At 36.3% G+C, this 17,783-nt stretch overlaps 1 protein-coding gene and 1 long non-coding RNA gene across 6 annotated transcripts in view; both read left to right on the top strand.

The window, feature by feature from the left end:
- The window catches only part of SPATA9 (spermatogenesis associated 9), a 51,298-nt gene that overhangs the window by 21,149 nt on the left and 12,366 nt on the right, over window positions 1-17,783 (top strand). The window contains exons 3-4 of one of the 5 annotated variants that reach the window (XM_084881967.1): window positions 7,651-7,739; window positions 14,980-15,207. In XM_084881967.1, the coding sequence (XP_084738093.1) occupies window positions 7,674-7,739; window positions 14,980-15,207 (294 nt within the window). In that variant the 5' untranslated portion in view covers window positions 7,651-7,673. Of the gene's footprint in view, window positions 1-7,650; window positions 7,740-14,230; window positions 14,336-14,692; window positions 15,208-17,783 lie in introns of those variants that run through there. The other 4 variants (XM_084881968.1, XM_084881969.1, XM_084881970.1 and 1 more) reach the window with 4 other exon arrangements.
- Window positions 8,084-11,125, top strand: LOC311621665. Its single transcript, XR_014794861.1, has 2 exons — window positions 8,084-8,284; window positions 9,130-11,125. It is a non-coding gene; the product is annotated as an uncharacterized lncRNA (long non-coding RNA).

Below are 17,783 nucleotides of genomic sequence, written 5' to 3'. Positions count from 1 at the left end.
GTTATACATTGTATAATCATAAGTGCAGTGGCAAAAATACAAATATGTATTTTTAGTCATGCTCTGCAGAGGTTACAGTGTGAGTAAATCTAAGACTTCTAACCAAAGGCCATAAATATATAGATAATGAATACTTAAAATAATTTAATATGTATTTAAATACACTGATTGGCCAGATTATTATGATCTCTGAAAGCATAATAATCTGGCCAATCAGTATTTGAACTCATGCATGGGTGCATGAATTCGTGCATGATTGGGGTCCGGCCAGCCTGGCCAGGGGAAGGGGTCATGGGTGGTTGGTTGCCTGGCCTGCCTGCTGGTAGAACTCCTGGTTGAGGGAACAATTTGCATATTAACCTTTTATTATATAGGATATACACTGAGTGGCCAGATTATTACTCATTCAGAGATCATAATAATCTTCTGGTGGATATTTTTAAGATTGAAAATGGTGTTCATAGCTACTAATTATGTTCTCAAAGTAGGTAACATTCTTTACACCAGTGTCTGAGAATTTCTGAGCTCCACATCTATTGTAGCACTTAATACAATATGAAAACTTGATGAAAATACAATTTGTGAAATATTTTAACATTTATTTTTCAGTAATAGAGCTGATATTAGTATGCTATAAAATATTAGTATGCTATAAAATAATTTAATAATACAGTCGATAAACTCAGTTTATTGTATTTTCATATTCTTTGGCAAAACATGTTTCCTTTGTATGATTTAAAACTTTATGAAAATTTTGTCAGGTAGTTGGACACAAAGGGAACCTTAAAATCAGGAAAGTAGAGATTTTATAGGCTGTATTATCTGATTGGAAAGCCAATCAAGTAGAAATAAATAAGAAGAGTATCAAATCTTAATTACTTATAAATTTAAAAACATAATTAAGATAGTTCTTGTAGCAAAGAGGAAATAAATGGAAGCATTTAAAATTACTATTTCATCTATCTATGGGGTAAAGTAAAAGATATATTTAGAATACACTATTTTTTTTAATAATCCTCACAAGGAATTTTTCCATTGATTTTGAGAGAGTGTGTGGAAGGTGGGGGAGAGACGGAGAGAAACACTGATGCGAGAGACACATTGATTGGTTGCCTCCTGCACACCCCCTACCAGGGCTGCGACCTAGGTCTGTGCCCTTGAATAGAATTAAACCTGGGATCTTCCAGTTTGCAGGCCGACACTCTATCCACTGAGCCAACCTGGCTAGGGCACATTCATTAGTAAAGGAAAACTAAAACTAGGAAAATTTTACACTTATCTTAAATTCATCCTGAGCATGGTTTAAAGAAAAAAAGAGAAAGAAAATGTATAAGCTTAGAAATAATATCCATCTACAAGATTAAAATAATTATATGCAACTGTGACAACATAACTGAAACTGTTGTGAAAGAAGATTGCCTAATAGAACATAAATTATGAAACCTGCCCAAGAAAATTTTCATATACAAGTGGACATACGTGAAATTTAAAAGTTGGTAAATATAGCTTTTAAAAATATTAGGATCAAATAGTTCCACAATTGAATTCTTACTAGTACTAAAAAAATGTAAGAAATTTTACTGTGTTTAAATTGTAGCTCTACTAGAGGCCCAGTGCACAAAATTTGTGCAAGAGTGGACCTTCGCAGCCCTGATGGCTGCCTCGGCCCTCGCAACCCCGGCTTCATCCAGAAGGTCCGGAGGGTTGTCCAGATGGTCGTTCCACTGTTCGGCTGTTTGGTCGATTTGCATATTATGCTTTTATTGTTATAGATTATAAAAAAGGAAAAGATAAGAAAAAAAATAAATTACAAATAATTCTGATTTTTTCCAGACACTTGTGAAAGATGGACTCCTTCTCAATTCATACGCACACAACTGTAATACTAAACTATTAAGTACAAAAAAGAAAGCCATGAACCAATCTCATTTATGGTATAGTTGAAAGAAGTGTAAATCAAATCTTAGCAAATAAAGTCTAGCAAAATATCAAAGGAATAATACACTATAACCAAATCACCTGCAAATTCTTTTTTTTCGGGAATAGTAAGATGTTTCTAATGTCAGGAAAGTTAATATATAATTTATTATATCAACAAATTGAGGGGGAAAACTGATCCTATTCCTAGACTATGAAACAGAAGTTGATAAAATTTAACAACCATTTGCAATAAAAACAAACAAAACCAGAATGGCAATAGAAGGAAACTAAGTACATGAAGGACTGTTTAGAATGATGTTTGCGGTTAGTTTTTGGTATGCAGTAAAATATTGAAGTCATTTTCATGGAAAACAGGAACAAGATAGGTGTTTCTACTGTAATCATTATTATTCAGCTTTCATTTTGAAGTCCTAGGACCTAGGGAATACAGTTAAATATGATAACAAAATAATTGGTATGGAAAAAGAAGCAATAAAATGATAACTACCCTTCCTCCTCCCCAATGATACTGAAATCCAAGAGATTAGTGTAAAAAACAAGATTAGGTAGGGGTTGGGTTTTGAGGGGTCACTCTACTAGAAATAATAGAATGAAAAAGAAGAGCAACAGAAACTTTCCTTAACAGAAAATAAAGCATACTACAAATCAGTATTGTAATGCTATAGAAATAGACAAATAGGTCAGTGGGCCAGACTAGGAAGTTCAGAAATAGTTCATAATATATATCTCTGTGTGTGTCTATATAGATATGTGGTATTTCATATCAATGAGAAAATCATAGCTTATTTAATTAGTGGTACTAAAACAGTTGGGTACTCAGATAGAATAAAATAACAGCCTATTAAAAATGAAGCATAGATAGAACATTTAAAAATAATAAATTAATTTTTAAAGAAAAAAAACTGACAAAATTTTATATATATATATATATGTATATATATATATATATGAAAAAACTACCTTAACAGGAAAACCAGAAGATTTCAAAAGAAAAGATAATTTTACCTGACTGTATAAATATTTAAAAATAAATACCAAAACCACCTTGATGTTTTCATATGCACTTCCATTTTTTCAGATAATTCATTTTTAAAAAAATATATTTTATTGATTTTTTACAGAGAGGAAGGGAGAGGGATTGAGAGCTAGAAACATCAATGAGAGAGAAACATCGACCAGCTGCCTCTTGCACACCCCCTACTGGGGATGTGCCCGCAACCAATGTACATGCCCTTGACCGGAATCAAACCCGGGACCTTTCAGTCTGCAGACTGACGCTCTATCCACTGAGCCAAACCGGTTTCGTCAGATAATTCATTTTTAATTTACAGAAGTACTGGTTCTTTACTACAGCTTGAGAAGCACTGAATTAGATTATTTGCCCATCTCCTGTATTCTGGGAAACTGGAAGATAGATCTAAAAGTTAGATCAAGTTGGAACATTTTTGGCTAGGATATGTCATAGATGGTGTGTAATTCATATTGCATTATATTAGGAGACACATAGGATTTGTTTGCCCCATAATTAATGATGCTGTACTGACCACTGGATTAGCATGATGACGGCTTGATCCTTCCATTGGAAAGCCCAAATCATAGTCATCACATTGAAGGCCCGTAGAAGCCACCTGAAGCTGGCTGCTGTGTCCTTTTAATAGGACCTCATTAATCTTCAAAAAACTTTCTTCCCTTCTGGCCTGAGGTCTCCCTGGATCACCTTGTACTTCTTCCCCTGACTGAGAGAAACTATTTCCTCCTTTCCAAGGAGTCCTGCGTGTTCTTTTCTACCAGTTGGCAATGTTTTTAGCCTTTGAAGTCTGTGCAGCTAGAAAAGAAATGTATTTTTAAAAATCATTCGTTCATGATAATATTTTCAATTCTGTTCAACATTACAATGTTTTACTTTGTTCTTTGATTTTTCTCATTAAGTTTTTTTTATATTTTACTGAAATTCTTGATAACATTGTTCATCTACAAGTGTGCTTTCCTGTAGTATGAGGAAAATTTCAAAGAAAACCAATATTAACACTACCAAGAAAATGATTGAATAAATTTAAAATGTCTTTTTAGTTCTTTTTGTCTTTGGATCTTCTGAATTATGTTCTAACATCACTCAAAATAAATCATTTTTAGGTGTACAGCTAATTTTTTTCAACTGGTTTTCAGTTTTAGGGATTATTTTCTAAAAAATAAATATTTTGAAATTTTTCACATGTACATTGTTTTGATATCTACTGTATTACATATTTTCATATACTTTACTCATACCAATACTAACCCCATTAACCTGCTATACATTTATTTTTTATTCTCAGATATAAAGAATAATAGATTATTTGCAATTAATATACTCAGTATTATTTACCCCCTAAAAAGCAGAAAAGTACATCAAAGACATATGTTGTCATTGTATCTATTTTCTAGTTTTTATTGAGCTTATCTTGATTTAATTAATCCCGTTTATTAGGGCATGTGACATGAGCCAGTATTTATTCTGAGAGGTTAAATAGATAGTAATAATGCAGTGCTTTGTATGTAGAAGAAAAAGTTTTCTCCCTCTAATGTTTGATAAGCATTATGTGTGCATTTATTTGTATATATACTGTATAATGTCTTATGTGTTCTGCACTAGTAGATCAATTGATTGACTCCATAATGAATGTGTTAATGATAAAATATTTCCTCCTGCCTGAGATATCAGTAACAAATTTGATGACATTACTTCAGGAAATGTTTACTGTAATATTGTGAAATTGTAAAAGCATGCTAACTATTGGGAATATAGCCTTGAGCCAACCAGAATCCTTGCACTCATGGAGCTTATATTGTGACTAGGGGCCCTGTGCATGAATTTGTGCACTGGCAGGGTCCCTGGGCCTAGCCGGCAATTGGGGTCGATCAGGGATCCATCTCGCCCATTCCTGATTGGCCTAATTGGGGCCAGGAGGTTAGCTGGCCGGCCCCAATTAAGGCCAATTGGGGACTGCCAGCCGGGGAGAGGGACTGTGGGAGGTTGGCTGACCACAGGAGGTTGGCTGTGGGAGCTCACTGACCACCAGGGGGCAGCTCCTGCATTGAGCATCTGCCCACTGGTGGTCAGTGTGCATCATGGCTATCGGCCTATTGTCCAGTCACCCAGTCATCTGGTCGTAATGGTCATTTAGGTTTTTATATATGTAGATAGTGAAAATAGTGAACAAACAAATCTGACTTTCTCAACTTCCTACCATCCTACCAAACATCAGCAATCCCAAAACTTGGGCAGTAATTCTGAGATTGCTAATTCTGCACTTTACTGTAACTATTTGAAGATTTCCATCAGGCTTTCCAGGTCTATATATAATGGTACCCAACTGAACTGATAGAATATAGTTTTTAAAGAATTTTTAAGAAGAAGAAGAAAAATGATATAAATATGCCTGTTTTGAAACATCTTTTAAAAAAAAAATCTGTATTTACAAGAGATGTATTAGCAATTTATTTTTGGTTTAACAAGTATTATTTACCCAACAGAATAATTTAACCAGAATTACTTTTAAAGAAAAAGTTCCCTTAGTATATTTCTTTTAAAAAAATATATATTTTATTGATTTTTTACAGAGAGGAAGGGAGATAGAGAGTTAGAAACATTGATGAGAGAGAAACATCGATCAGCTGCCTCCTGCACACCCCCCACTGGGGATGTGCCCACAACCAAGGTACATGCCTTGACGGGAATTGAACCTGGGACCCTTCAGTCCACAGGCCAACACTCTATCCACTGAGCCAAACCAGCCAGGGCTTCCCTAGTATATTTCAAAAGATTCAGTTTACAAACATGCTATTTACATATAAGCTGCCTCAAATTTGTATTAGAATGTATCAGTATGGAGCACTCTAATATAAGTTGTAAAGAATAACAATAAAGAAAATAATCTTCATTTACATTTTATCTAACTTTATCTAAAATCACTTAAGATGCTATATCAGGATACAAATATATAAATATGATTAAATAAAAAGCAAACTATTATCGTATGGTCACAAATATAAATGTGGAAGGGTGGAATTTTTTTTCTTTACAACCACCACCACACCCAGTCTTTTTTCCATCAGGGCCATTAGAAAGAAGAGACAAAAAGGACTTTGTTAGCATAACACACATGGTTGGGTTATGCTTGAAGTGTAGAAAATAGTAGCATGAAAAATATTTTTCTTGTAGATGTGTTAATTTTATAGGATGCCCAGGAGAGCAAGAACTGATGAAAAGAGAAGAAAACTGGATGAAACCAATTGGGAGGTGGGACCCTGTGGGTGAATAGATAGATAAAAAGAATTAGGGGGTAGATGCCAGTGAGACCAGGGAAGAAGATAAGAGAAGGTCCTGCCAGGCGTTTCCTCTGAGGAAGACTCAGATAGCCAAGGATCCTGATAAGGCAAATAAAGAGCTTTGTTCTCTTATAGAGCCCAGTTTGATATTCACCTTTGTATAATTAGATATTCTTTCTGGCAATGATCGCACCCAAATGTTAAGGGTGTGATTATCTTAAACTGTAAGGAAGGCAGGTTAAGGTTAGGACGGGTGGTTGTGCTGTGGTGGTAGCTTTCTTAGGACTAAGGTCTGTGTGAAAGCCGAGAGTCTGTCAGGCCCCACTGGGTAGAAGAGTCTCCTGATGAACATTTCTCTTTTCCAAACACTTTCCACCAATAGACTTCCAGCAGCCGCTTTATGCTTACTGAAGAAAATCATTCCGCTACAATTAAATGAAAAGATTTCAAGTTACAATGGGATTTGTGTTAACCAAATCAACTCATCCACACTGAATTGTAACTAGGTAGTCTATTAAGTCAGTACAACATGCAGTTCCTCCCCGGTTTGATAAGAGGAGAATAATGGTCGTCTAAGTGGGAGAGAATCAGGAGGGGAAAGGATGAAGAGATTGTAAAGAAGACAGACAAAACAAAGGCCGCACCGTTTTGCCTAGGTTGGCTCTAGTGACCTTCATGTGGGTGCGGAAAACAATCTGCCCAGAAGTCCTTCTGAATTAACTGCTGGTATTTCTTTTCCACTTGGCATCGTGTGTGAAGCATTTCTTTTAAAACATATGCCAACTCATTCCAAAGGGAGCTTTGTTCTCAGATGATCCATTAATTGAGGTATCACTGCAGAAATTGGAACAAAATTCAATTTATACTGTGGAACTCCTTAGTGCGGTTCAGTTTTCAATCCCCTTTCTCTTCCTCTGTGCCTCCAAATGCAGTTCTCACCGCCAGAGTAATCTCAGAAGATTCTGTAGCAAGTTCTCAGAGGCCCATTGTGCAGTAACAAAGAGTTCTGGCAGTAAGCTGAAGGTTCCGCCCTTCCCTGCTTTCCCCGAGTGGAAGGCTGCCTGCATCCCTCACTAATGGGAGAGAAGGACAAGCATTGCCCAGGCTTGCATGCTTGTCAAGCAAAAGGAACCCAAGCAAGAACTCATCATGTCAATCAGATATATTGGGTGGATATGTGGGCAGGTGTTGAAGAACTTTTCTGGAAGAAGTAAACACCAGCTTGTTGTGAAGGGGATATGGGTGTGGGAAACAGAATAAAGCCCCCTAGGGTTTGCTTGTTTTCCCAGCCACCTAAGCAGTGGACCCAGTGTTCCCTGTTATTTTGAATTATGGTTAGGGGATTTTTTTTATTTATTTTTTTTAAGATTCCCACTCCCCTTTAACTTCTTTTTGTCTCAGGTGAGGGGATCCAGAGAATAACCATGGACCTAGTAGATGAGTTTAAAGATGATATTTCTAACATCCCAAGAGTATCACAGTCTAATCAGGTAATGTGATTTCATAACTGAAAAGAATTATAAGAAGTATATTGTATTTTTAATATCATATCAGCTATTTAATGCTTATTTTTGAGGTCAGTGTTTGAAAATTAGAAAAACATTAATTTCACTTCAAGCTTCTCCCCCACCTCCCACCCCCACCCCACAAATTTCAACTCTTACTCATTGGGAGAGATAGGGATAAAGAAGTGAAGTAGAAAAATAAACTATATTTAAAGATAGTCACTACATTTAAAGATAGTCACTATATTGTTAGATTGAAAAACTAGAACTCTCTCAGCCACAATTGCAATGTTGTTTATTTAGATTTGATTACTATAAAATCAGAAAAATTCCTAAATGTGCTTTAATTAAAATATCTGGCACTTTAGTCAGTGAAAAAGCATAACTGACATAAATTATTCCAATGGAAAGATAAGTATATATGTTTTAAACATCTGTTCCAAAAAGGATTTGAAACATAAAATTTTGGGATTAGAAGAGGGATAAGAGAGAGAATTTTAAAGATACATATGGTCAGGAAAAAGTAACATGTTTAGAGGACACATGTAACCTACTTTACTTGAAAGTACACAGCTCTTAATGGAAGTGGTGTTTCAGTCATTTTGACCACAGTTGGAATGGAATGCGTTGTAAAGTTAGGTGGTACAATAACAATCTGCTTATCCAGAAGTCAGACTTTTGGCAATGTCAAACATGAAGAATGTAACCAAAACCTGGAAGTAAACAAAAAAGCATTCCAAGTAACACATTATAATCACAAAATCTATATATTTCATCCCAGAGAAGGAGGTATGAGAGCTTCCTTTAACCATTCATCCAGACACACAGTGCATCAGACTGGTATTTAGTATTTTACTAAATACTTTACCACTGTATGGGACTGGGGAGAGGGGATACAGAGATAAACGTGATAGGATTCTTTCACTCATTGTGCGTAATCTAGTGGAGACTAAGTAGTAAACAAGTAATTGCATTAGAATATGGAAAGAGGGAAATCCAGTTTAGAGGAATAAAGGACTCTACCTAGAATGGTCAGAGAGGACTTGATATAGGAAGGATGCTTAAATTGAGTGTCAAAGGATGAACAGGAGTTTACAAGTTGAGCAAAGATATAAGTGGAGCAGAGAAGAATATTTCAAAGGAAGCAGTGTCAGTTAGACCAGAAAGTATTAAACATCATGCTCCCAGAATGTCAAGTAAATCTGAATAAATGGCATGGGTCTTGGGCCTAGACCTTGGGGAGGGGTGACAGTGAAGAACAGTTATCTGGATGCATAGCGGTAAGGTGGCATCCAGACGGAGGTCATCTAGGTAGGGTAGGATAAGGCCTATGAGCTCCAGAAGGCAAGTTGGGTTTTGTAGTACCATATCTTAGACTTAGTGTCTCTTTGATTCCCCTCTTTATATGCCCCTGGTCTTGGTATAAGTCTTTTGAAGCATTGGAGAGTTTTCTGGGCTATGCCCTGGTGTATTAAGGGATGGGCAGGTGGCCGTGCTTGGTCTGGGATGTAAAATGGTTCAGGCCAGCACAGCAGTGGCACTAATTATTGAGAGAGCCAGACACAGACCTGGAAAGTCCCACTGCCCCTTCCGACTGTGATTCTTCCACAATTGCCAATATTAGAGAACAGGTATTTATTTAATCAAAGGAATTGCAGGTTTCTTTACAACTCCCTTCATTTCTTCCTACCCTCTGCATAGCCTCATTATCACTAGAGTAGCACCATGCTTTCTGGTGAAACATTGGTGTCCTAATCCTCAAAGAAAGAACTCTTCCTGGTTCCAATTCACTGAAGTCATTTACTTATAAAAACTTTACCCCACTCAGAGAACATAGACATAGTTAAAAGTTCTTCATTTCTCATTTTCAAAACACTTAACATTGTTCTTTTCCACAATTTACCATCAAGAATGTGTTACTGAGATTGGCAGGGAACCTAAATAGTTAGGGGATATGGTAACATGTTGAAGTTATTTGCTCTCCAAAAATAAATTATCCAGAAAACAATGCTAATACTCCACTGTTAACTAGATTATTTTTTTTAAAAAAAGGTCACATTGTAAATGCTGCAAATTTTATTATTTTCATAATGCATTTTAGTTCCCAAACATACTAAAATAAATGAGGGCTTTATTAATTGAATTGTATTTTAAATCTCTAAACATTGTGATTAATATTTAAATAATTTAAAAATTATTATTTTAGGCATTTATTTATTTAGGAAAAGGCCATCTTGCTGGTCTGGGGCAAAAAAAAAAAATTATGATGGGAATGATGGTGAAGTTTTTATAGAGGAATCTACCTGATTGTAACTAGGATGTTCTATAATTCAGTTATATTTTTATTTTTGGTGAGTTGTTTCTTGTAGGGCACTATCATTATTGTGAAAGTTACAAACTACATTATGCACTGAAAACTTTCTGGGTGATTTCTAATTTAATATTTGGTATATTTCTATGATATTTCTCATTATTGTGATGTTTTTCTGATAGTCTTCATTTGTTCATTCATTCATTTTAACTTGCATTTATAGAGCATCTACTGTGTGCCAGACAGTTCCAGGCACTAAGGAATGATGAGTAAGCGAAGTGGATATAAAACACTGTCATAGAACTTAAATCCTAGTCAAGCAAAAACAGAATAAAGAAGAAAAAAAAAACATATTATGTTAATGGTAGGTCTTAAGGAGAAGGGAAAAAAAATACAGCATAGAAGAAACATGAAGTAAGGGTAAGGATAACAATTGATGGAGGGTCTTAGTGAGAAAGTGATTCTTGAATTAAGACTAACGCAAGTGAGGAAGAGAACATTGGTATCCTTGAGGGATCAAATGGCATAACTAATGCAAGGTTCCTGGGCTGGGAGTATACCTAACTAGTTCAACAAGTTACGAGGAGGAAAAAGGAGAGAAACAGATGAGGTGGCCAGAGAGGTAAAGAAAACACGACCTTTGTAGGGCCTTGTCTCCCATGGTATGTACTTTGGCTTTAACACTGAGTACATCAGGGAGCCACGGAAACAGTTGAGTAGAATAAAAGCAAGATATGATCTGACATCCATTTTCATTGTAGCTCTCTGGCTGATGTGTTGGGGACAAGAATGAAAACAGGCAAGGTTGGAAGCAGGGAGGCCACTGAGGGGGCTAGTTTACTAGTCCAGAAGAGATGATGGTGGTATATAAATACAATGGACTTGGTATTGGGACAGTGAGAAGTGGGCTATTCAGAGGAAGAATTGAGTAAGATTTGCTGACAGGCTGGCTTTATAGTTGTAGGGTAGTAAAAAGCTGGCATAATAGAAATTGGAGTTCAGCATTAAAACTGCTGATGATAGAGAAATGGGCCTGGCTCTAGGGAAAATAAAATAAAAAGGGAAAGCAGGATATGTATTGAAAGGATGGAGCTCAAATAGAGAAATCCGGGGTGGGATTCTTGAACCAATCTGATGGAGTTTCTTTTGGTAAAGGGTCTTTAAGTACCTCTGTGTGTCTCTGAGGTGAGGGTGGTGGTTGGAATTTCTTTTCTGGCATTTGTTGATATGCTCTGATGAAGATAATGATGACAAAAATAATCATCTAAGCCCTGACTAGTTTGACTCACTGGATAGAGCCTGAGGATTGAAGGATCCCAAGTTCAGTTCTGGTCAAGGGCATGTACCAATAGGGAGAGTGCAGGAGGCAGCTGACTGATGTTTCTCTCTCATCAATGTTTCTGACTCTATATCCCTCTATCTGTAAATAAATAAATAAATAAATAAATAAATAAATAAATAAATAAAATATATTTTAAAAAAATAATCATCTAAGCTTGCATACTTAGCAACCAATTCAAGGATGCTTACCTATGCCAAGAGTAAAAAAAAAAAAAATTGAGGGAAAAGAAATGAGGACTTCTTAACTTGGAGTTAACATTTAAATTTACACATATAGCTAGGTAAGAAAATAGATAACAGACAAAAAGAAAAAGCTGGTAGCTCAAAAAAGACGGGAAATGTTTTATTTACATTTTTTCTATTAGAGCTAATTTTAAAAGTAACTAATTGGACTCATTGATTGGTTATTGTTGTTGTTGTTGTTGTTGTTGTTTTTAAAGAAGAATGTCTCATTATCCATCTAATGAATGTAAGTATTAGCTTCTTCTGCTGTCACTTTAGTATTCCAGAGACATGAGGAACCACCACACATGCATCCAGTGGCTGGGTTTGGTTTCTAACACTGTTCTTAAGAGCAGTAACAAGTTGATTTTGTGTTTTGTGGCAGGGAGAGTGGAGGTGGTCAGAAACAGTTGGTTGTCAGAAGTAATTCTTTACAAGGTATCTAAGAAAGTATCAAAAAAGAGAAAGCGTTTTGAAAACTCTGAAAAGCTCTAGCCAGTTTTGCTCATTGGATAGAGCATTGATGTGTGGACCAAAGGGTCCTGGGTTCGATTCCAGTCAAGGGCATGTACCTCCATTTCAGGCTCCTTTCAGGTTGGGGCTCATTCAGAAGGCAACCAATCGATGTGCTTCTCTCACATCAATATTTCTCTCGGTCTTTCGCTCTCTCTTCCACTCTCTCTAAAAATCAATGGAAAAATATCCTTGGATGAGGATTAAAAAAAAAAAAAAAACACAAAAAACTCTGAAAGGAAGCATAGTTATTAAATTGAAACCATTTGAACATTAAAGGAAACAAAGATGAGGAACAGGTTAGTTTGTTGGAAAAAGCCACAAATTCACGATGAGACTAAATAGAGAAAGATAATAAAAAGTGCATGAAAGCATTATTATAATACATACTATTTTGCTCAACACAAATTATGTAAACCCTACAGGAGAGTTTTGATTAAAGATAATCAGTTACAAATAAGCTTAATTTTCTACAGAGAGAAAAATTTGAAAAGACAATTTGGAGAAAAGGGGCAAGTTGAATGACTCATTTAGTATAGTGTTTGGGGGAAATAATTAAGATTGGTTCATAGAAGTGCACATGTAAAGTCAGCGCATAGGCCAATGTGTACAGATCACCAACATTTTATAAAGAAACATAAAATAAAAAGAGGAAAAGTGTAGAATGCTAATGTTCTGCAACTGCAAAGATGAAGGGTTCTAAAGCACAGAATGATCCTGTAGAGGAGGTTCCAGTAAAGGCAGAGCAGCTGTGCATGTCCCGTTCCTGTTTGCCCTGGCACTGTGGCCCTCACCTTGAGGGTTAGAAATTGTAATGAGAGAAAGCACAGTCTATTGTAATCAGAATGTACTTACTCCAGATGCTTCACCTTGAGGAGGAGTTGCGAGGAAGAATTGGTGCAGTGTGGGGGATGGAAAGTCCTTCCTCTGTCCCTCTTGAGTTTTTACAGCTGGACTAATAATTAAATTGGCGCAAGTTGAAATAACAGGGGAAAAACCAATTTGAGGCATGCAAACAGACCATCAATGATGCTCAGAGAAATGATCGATGCAGCATTTCATATCTTGCAGACAAAGAAATAAATTGTGAAGAATTATCACAATGAAGGAACTTAGATTTGGGTACTCATTAGTGAGGAATCTAAATTTGGGCTTGGGTAGTAAATTAGTAAAACAAAGAAAACATGATAATTTTTTTTTTTTAAATACACACTTCTTAGCTCTGAATTCCCTAACTCTGGTAATAAGGATGTCTCTCATTAGACTCCAGGTGCAGGAATAGAACTTTTCACATTGGAGATTTATCTTCTGCTTTGAGAGAGAGAGAGAGAGAGAGAGAGAGAGAGAGAGAGAGAGAGAGAGAGGGAGGGAGAAAGAGAGAGAGAGAAAGAGGCCAGAGTTGTTCTTGAACGAGCAGTTTCTTAAGTAATTTTAATTCAAAATAATTGATATGCCATTGTGGGATATTTTGCATTGTGGAATATTTTGGGGTGCCTGCCCTATGCCCTGACAGCAGCTAAGCATAAGGTCACAGAGGACTTGAATCTGTATGTACAGGAGCTTTGGCTACTGCCGACAATGTGGTTCCTCTCCCGCATGTGGGTATGCTCGCAACCGAGTAGATTGTACCTCCAGCTATTTTGCTTGCTCTCTCTACCACATACTTGCTTGTGAGGATTACTCTATTCTAAAGTGGCTTGGAATTCTAGAAGTCCATAATTTAGACTGCACTTTCTCCTGTTATATTGACTAGCAGGGGGGATAAGATCACAGGTGAGCTAATGGGACTTTTCCATAAAGTTAACAGATTAAGCCAGCACATGCTGCAGAAATACATCCTCGTTGACAGGCTAGAATGGCTTTTTATTTTTATTTCCCATGGCGAATGCTGACCAGTAAGAGAAGACTGACCTTTGAGGACAAAGGCAACAATAATAAAATTATTACTTCAGGATAAAAATGGAGGCATTTAAAATATATAGCATGTTCAGCCCTTAGACAAATATATACTAGTGATGTTAATTGTAGATCAAGAAATTCACTTAAAAGATGTTTTATAATTACATATATTTTGACTCAACAAATAGAGATTCAAAGTTGCTTATACTAAAAAGCCAAAAAAGCCTGTAACATTACTTTAAAGAAGAATGGAAACTATACTTGTGTGTTGCCTGGAATGCAGTCTGACCACATTGTAAGTAATTTCCCTGTGATTCATTTTCTGGTAGAGCAGAGAAGTATTTCATTTTATGTGTTGTGGTAATGCCACACATTTTTCTACCAGAACACTCATAGAATTTTTTAGAAATAAAAGTGTCCTAAGCTTGTTGATCAGTATATAGGGTATTTGTTTTATGAATTATATATGTATGCTCTGTTTTATCATTTAAAATGTTTAAAGCAAGCTGGGAAATACAAGTTTTGAATGATAATTATCATTTAATTAATTCAAACATTGAATAATGTTTGAATAAGAATAATTCAAACATTGAATAATGTTTGAATAAGAATTGTTTATTTTTTATAGAGCTCTTAAATATCAGTGCAAATAAATAAATAAATAAACCTAGAGAGAAAAGTGGAAAAATGTATATCTTGACACTAATAACTGAAATTCTGGGTAGTGATCCTAAGGAACAATGCATATATTCAGGTATAGATTTAAGTACATGGTGGTATCTATGAGTCGTAGGGGGTGGGATATCATCAGTAAACATGGAGTGTATGCCCAGGACCATGCACAGTGTACAATTATGTGGTCCTTGGTCTCTGCCTAAAGTAGATCTTAATTCTCTGGATAATCACACATCAGTCACTTTTCAAAGGCTTATTTTCCAGAAAAGAGAAACCATGAAAAAACCATCTAAAGACAAAATGGCCATTACTTTAGCCAAGATCAACCGAGGAGCATTAATTCAAGGATTGAACAGCATATCCAGATCCTCCCATTCAGTGGCCAAACTCCTGCAGCCTCGGCTGGCCTGCAGACTTTTAGAGCTAAGGGCCATATCTCACCGCCTGCTGAGGGAAGTGAATGCACCAAAGCAGCCCCTATACAACATGCAGGTGAGTGAACGTTGCCTTTGCACGAGATGTGGATCCTTTTTATAGAAAATGTTTTGTAATTGCAAGATTTGGAAAATGTAGGACACATTTGGTTGTCCTACATGTAAAACAATAACAGTTGCATAAGAGAAATGAATAGTTGGGTCTTTTCCCAAGATATTATGTTCTCTGCTTTAAATCTGAAAGAAGAAGTTATGTGGACTGTTTTTTAATCTTCTTATTTAATTGAGTTATATGAAACTGTAAATTTCAGATGGATCATCCAAAATATAAGCCTACAAATGACTACTTATGTCAAACCTAAAATCCTACAACAAACCTTAAAAGAATGAGTGTCCTTGACTCAGCATTCCTGGCCAACCCTGAGATTCACTCTTAGAGAGGAACTTATGTCTAAATCAGGGGAATGGTGATCACAAATTGGCCTAGAACTCCATTACCTGCAGCATTCCTAGAGTGGAGGGTTGGAACTCCATCCGGACCACCTGATCTGAGGAAGGGGAGAGGATGACTCCTCAAACAAAAATCTGGATTGGAGAAAGGGGAAAGGATGAATCCTCATACAAAAATCTGCGTTGTTTTGCGCCGAGAAAATGGATAATGGACGGGATGGCTAAAATGAACAAAATATTCATTATACAGGGATTTCTCTAACCAAAGATTTTGACATTTCCCAGAAACCATCAGATATTTCAACTAGGAACTGCCTGAGACAGCATTATAAAGAGCTCTCTTATAATATCTGATGCTTGAGAAAGTAAGAAATGATTTGTGTTTGTGGTCTTTAGATCATCAAAAAGAAATATAGCTGACCTGTATTATTTTAAATTTCCATTGAAATGTCTGTCTGACTCTAATGTTTTGCCTTGACCTTTCTTTCCTTGCATTATTAGACCCAACGTTTTTACAGAAGATAGATGTAAAAGTGTCCTTTGAAGACTATTTCTGTCTTCATTATGAAATCATGTTTAAAGGGACTGTCCATTACATTATTTACATAGTCTTTCCCTTTGCTCCTCTTTGCTGTGAAGGATGAGATTTTTACATCATTTACAAGCTAACAAGTTAGCCTGCCACAGTTACACACACACACACACACACACACACACACACACACACACACACAATGACAGAGACACAGAGCCTTGTGGCAGATTCACAGCAGTTTATTATTCACAGCTAGTGCAGCAACCAACACAGTATCTTGTGTCAGTTTTCTACACTCGGTTCCCACAGGGCAATGAGCTAAGAGCCAGATGTTACCTCTGTGTGTACACAGTAAGATGCATCATAGGAGAGGACACCTGCAATTAGGAGATTTAGCCTTTTATATGGTTGCTGGTAGTCTGCCCAGTTTGGTGGGGTTGGGGAAGGAGGGAGAGAGGGAAAGGGAGAAGAGCGTATGTGTCTGGAGGGGAAGGAGCAAAGGCCTTTACTTTTAGTGCCTGTGACATGTCTTGGGAAGTACATCGCTAGATCTCTCCAGAGGAATATACTTCTTTCAAATTGTTTGCTGTTCAACCATGTCCTTTTCTCAGAAGATCCAATCTGTACAGAACTGAGAGAAGTCCTTGGAGAACTGTATTCCTATACTCATGAAAATTCAGTGGCAGAAAAATAACCTCTATTTTCTGTTGAATTTGTGTTTCCTTTTATAGTAAAACAAAAACCACAATGTGTTTGTCATTTTGCCTTGATTGACAGTGAGCTTCACAGGTAAATTTACAGCTTAGTGGTGATAGCTTATTCCAGGAACCTGAGATGAGAGAAACAGGTTGAAGGATTAGATGACTTATCTAAGGTCCATATGCTAGCTCTGACTCTCTTTTGACATCTGTTCAAGATCAACACCTATGCCATCTCTTCTCCTTTGTTCTTGTTCTAATTGTTTTAGGACATAGCTTTATTTTTAAAATCATTATCAATAAAAATTTTCAAAGTATGTGAAAGGTAGTTTATCAGAAGTTCCATCAATATTTACCTGGTAGTAATATTCTGCCATATTGCCTTCAGAAATCTCCTTTATAAAAGGAAGTATAATTAGCCACCCTCCAATCCTGCCCCTTTTTCTTTCTACCAAATTTAATCATTATTCTGACGTTGATGTGAACATTTCCATGCATATGTTTATATTTTCACTACATTTGTATACATGTATTTTACTATGTATACTTAAAATTTACTAGTATATAAAAGGTATGCTGTACTTAATCATTTTGAAACTTCCTTTTTTACTCAAAGATTTATACACGTAGCTATGATTTATTATTTTACTTCTTTGGGTTAGTCTATTATAAGAAAAACAACTCACAGTTTATCTGTTACTAGACAGATGGACAATTTAGTTTCCAAATTTTTTGTATTACAAGCCGTGCTTCAGTGAACATTCTTGTAAATAACTCCTCATGCATATGTATGAGACATTATCTGGGTGTATATCTAGAAGAGGGATTGCTGGGTCATGAGGGATGCATGACTTCTATTTTATTATCTACTAGAGACCTGGTGCAGGAATTTGTGCATGGGTGAGGTCCGGCCACTCACCCCTATGGGGCCGATTGGGGCCGGGCCAGTTG

The sequence above is a fragment of the Pipistrellus hanaki genome (assembly GCF_964339955.1).
Source record: "Pipistrellus hanaki genome assembly, chromosome: 4".
NCBI classification, from domain to species: Eukaryota; Metazoa; Chordata; class Mammalia; order Chiroptera; family Vespertilionidae; genus Pipistrellus; species Pipistrellus hanaki.
Note: the sequence above shows the minus strand (reverse complement) of the source record. Positions and strands in the feature narration are given on the sequence as shown.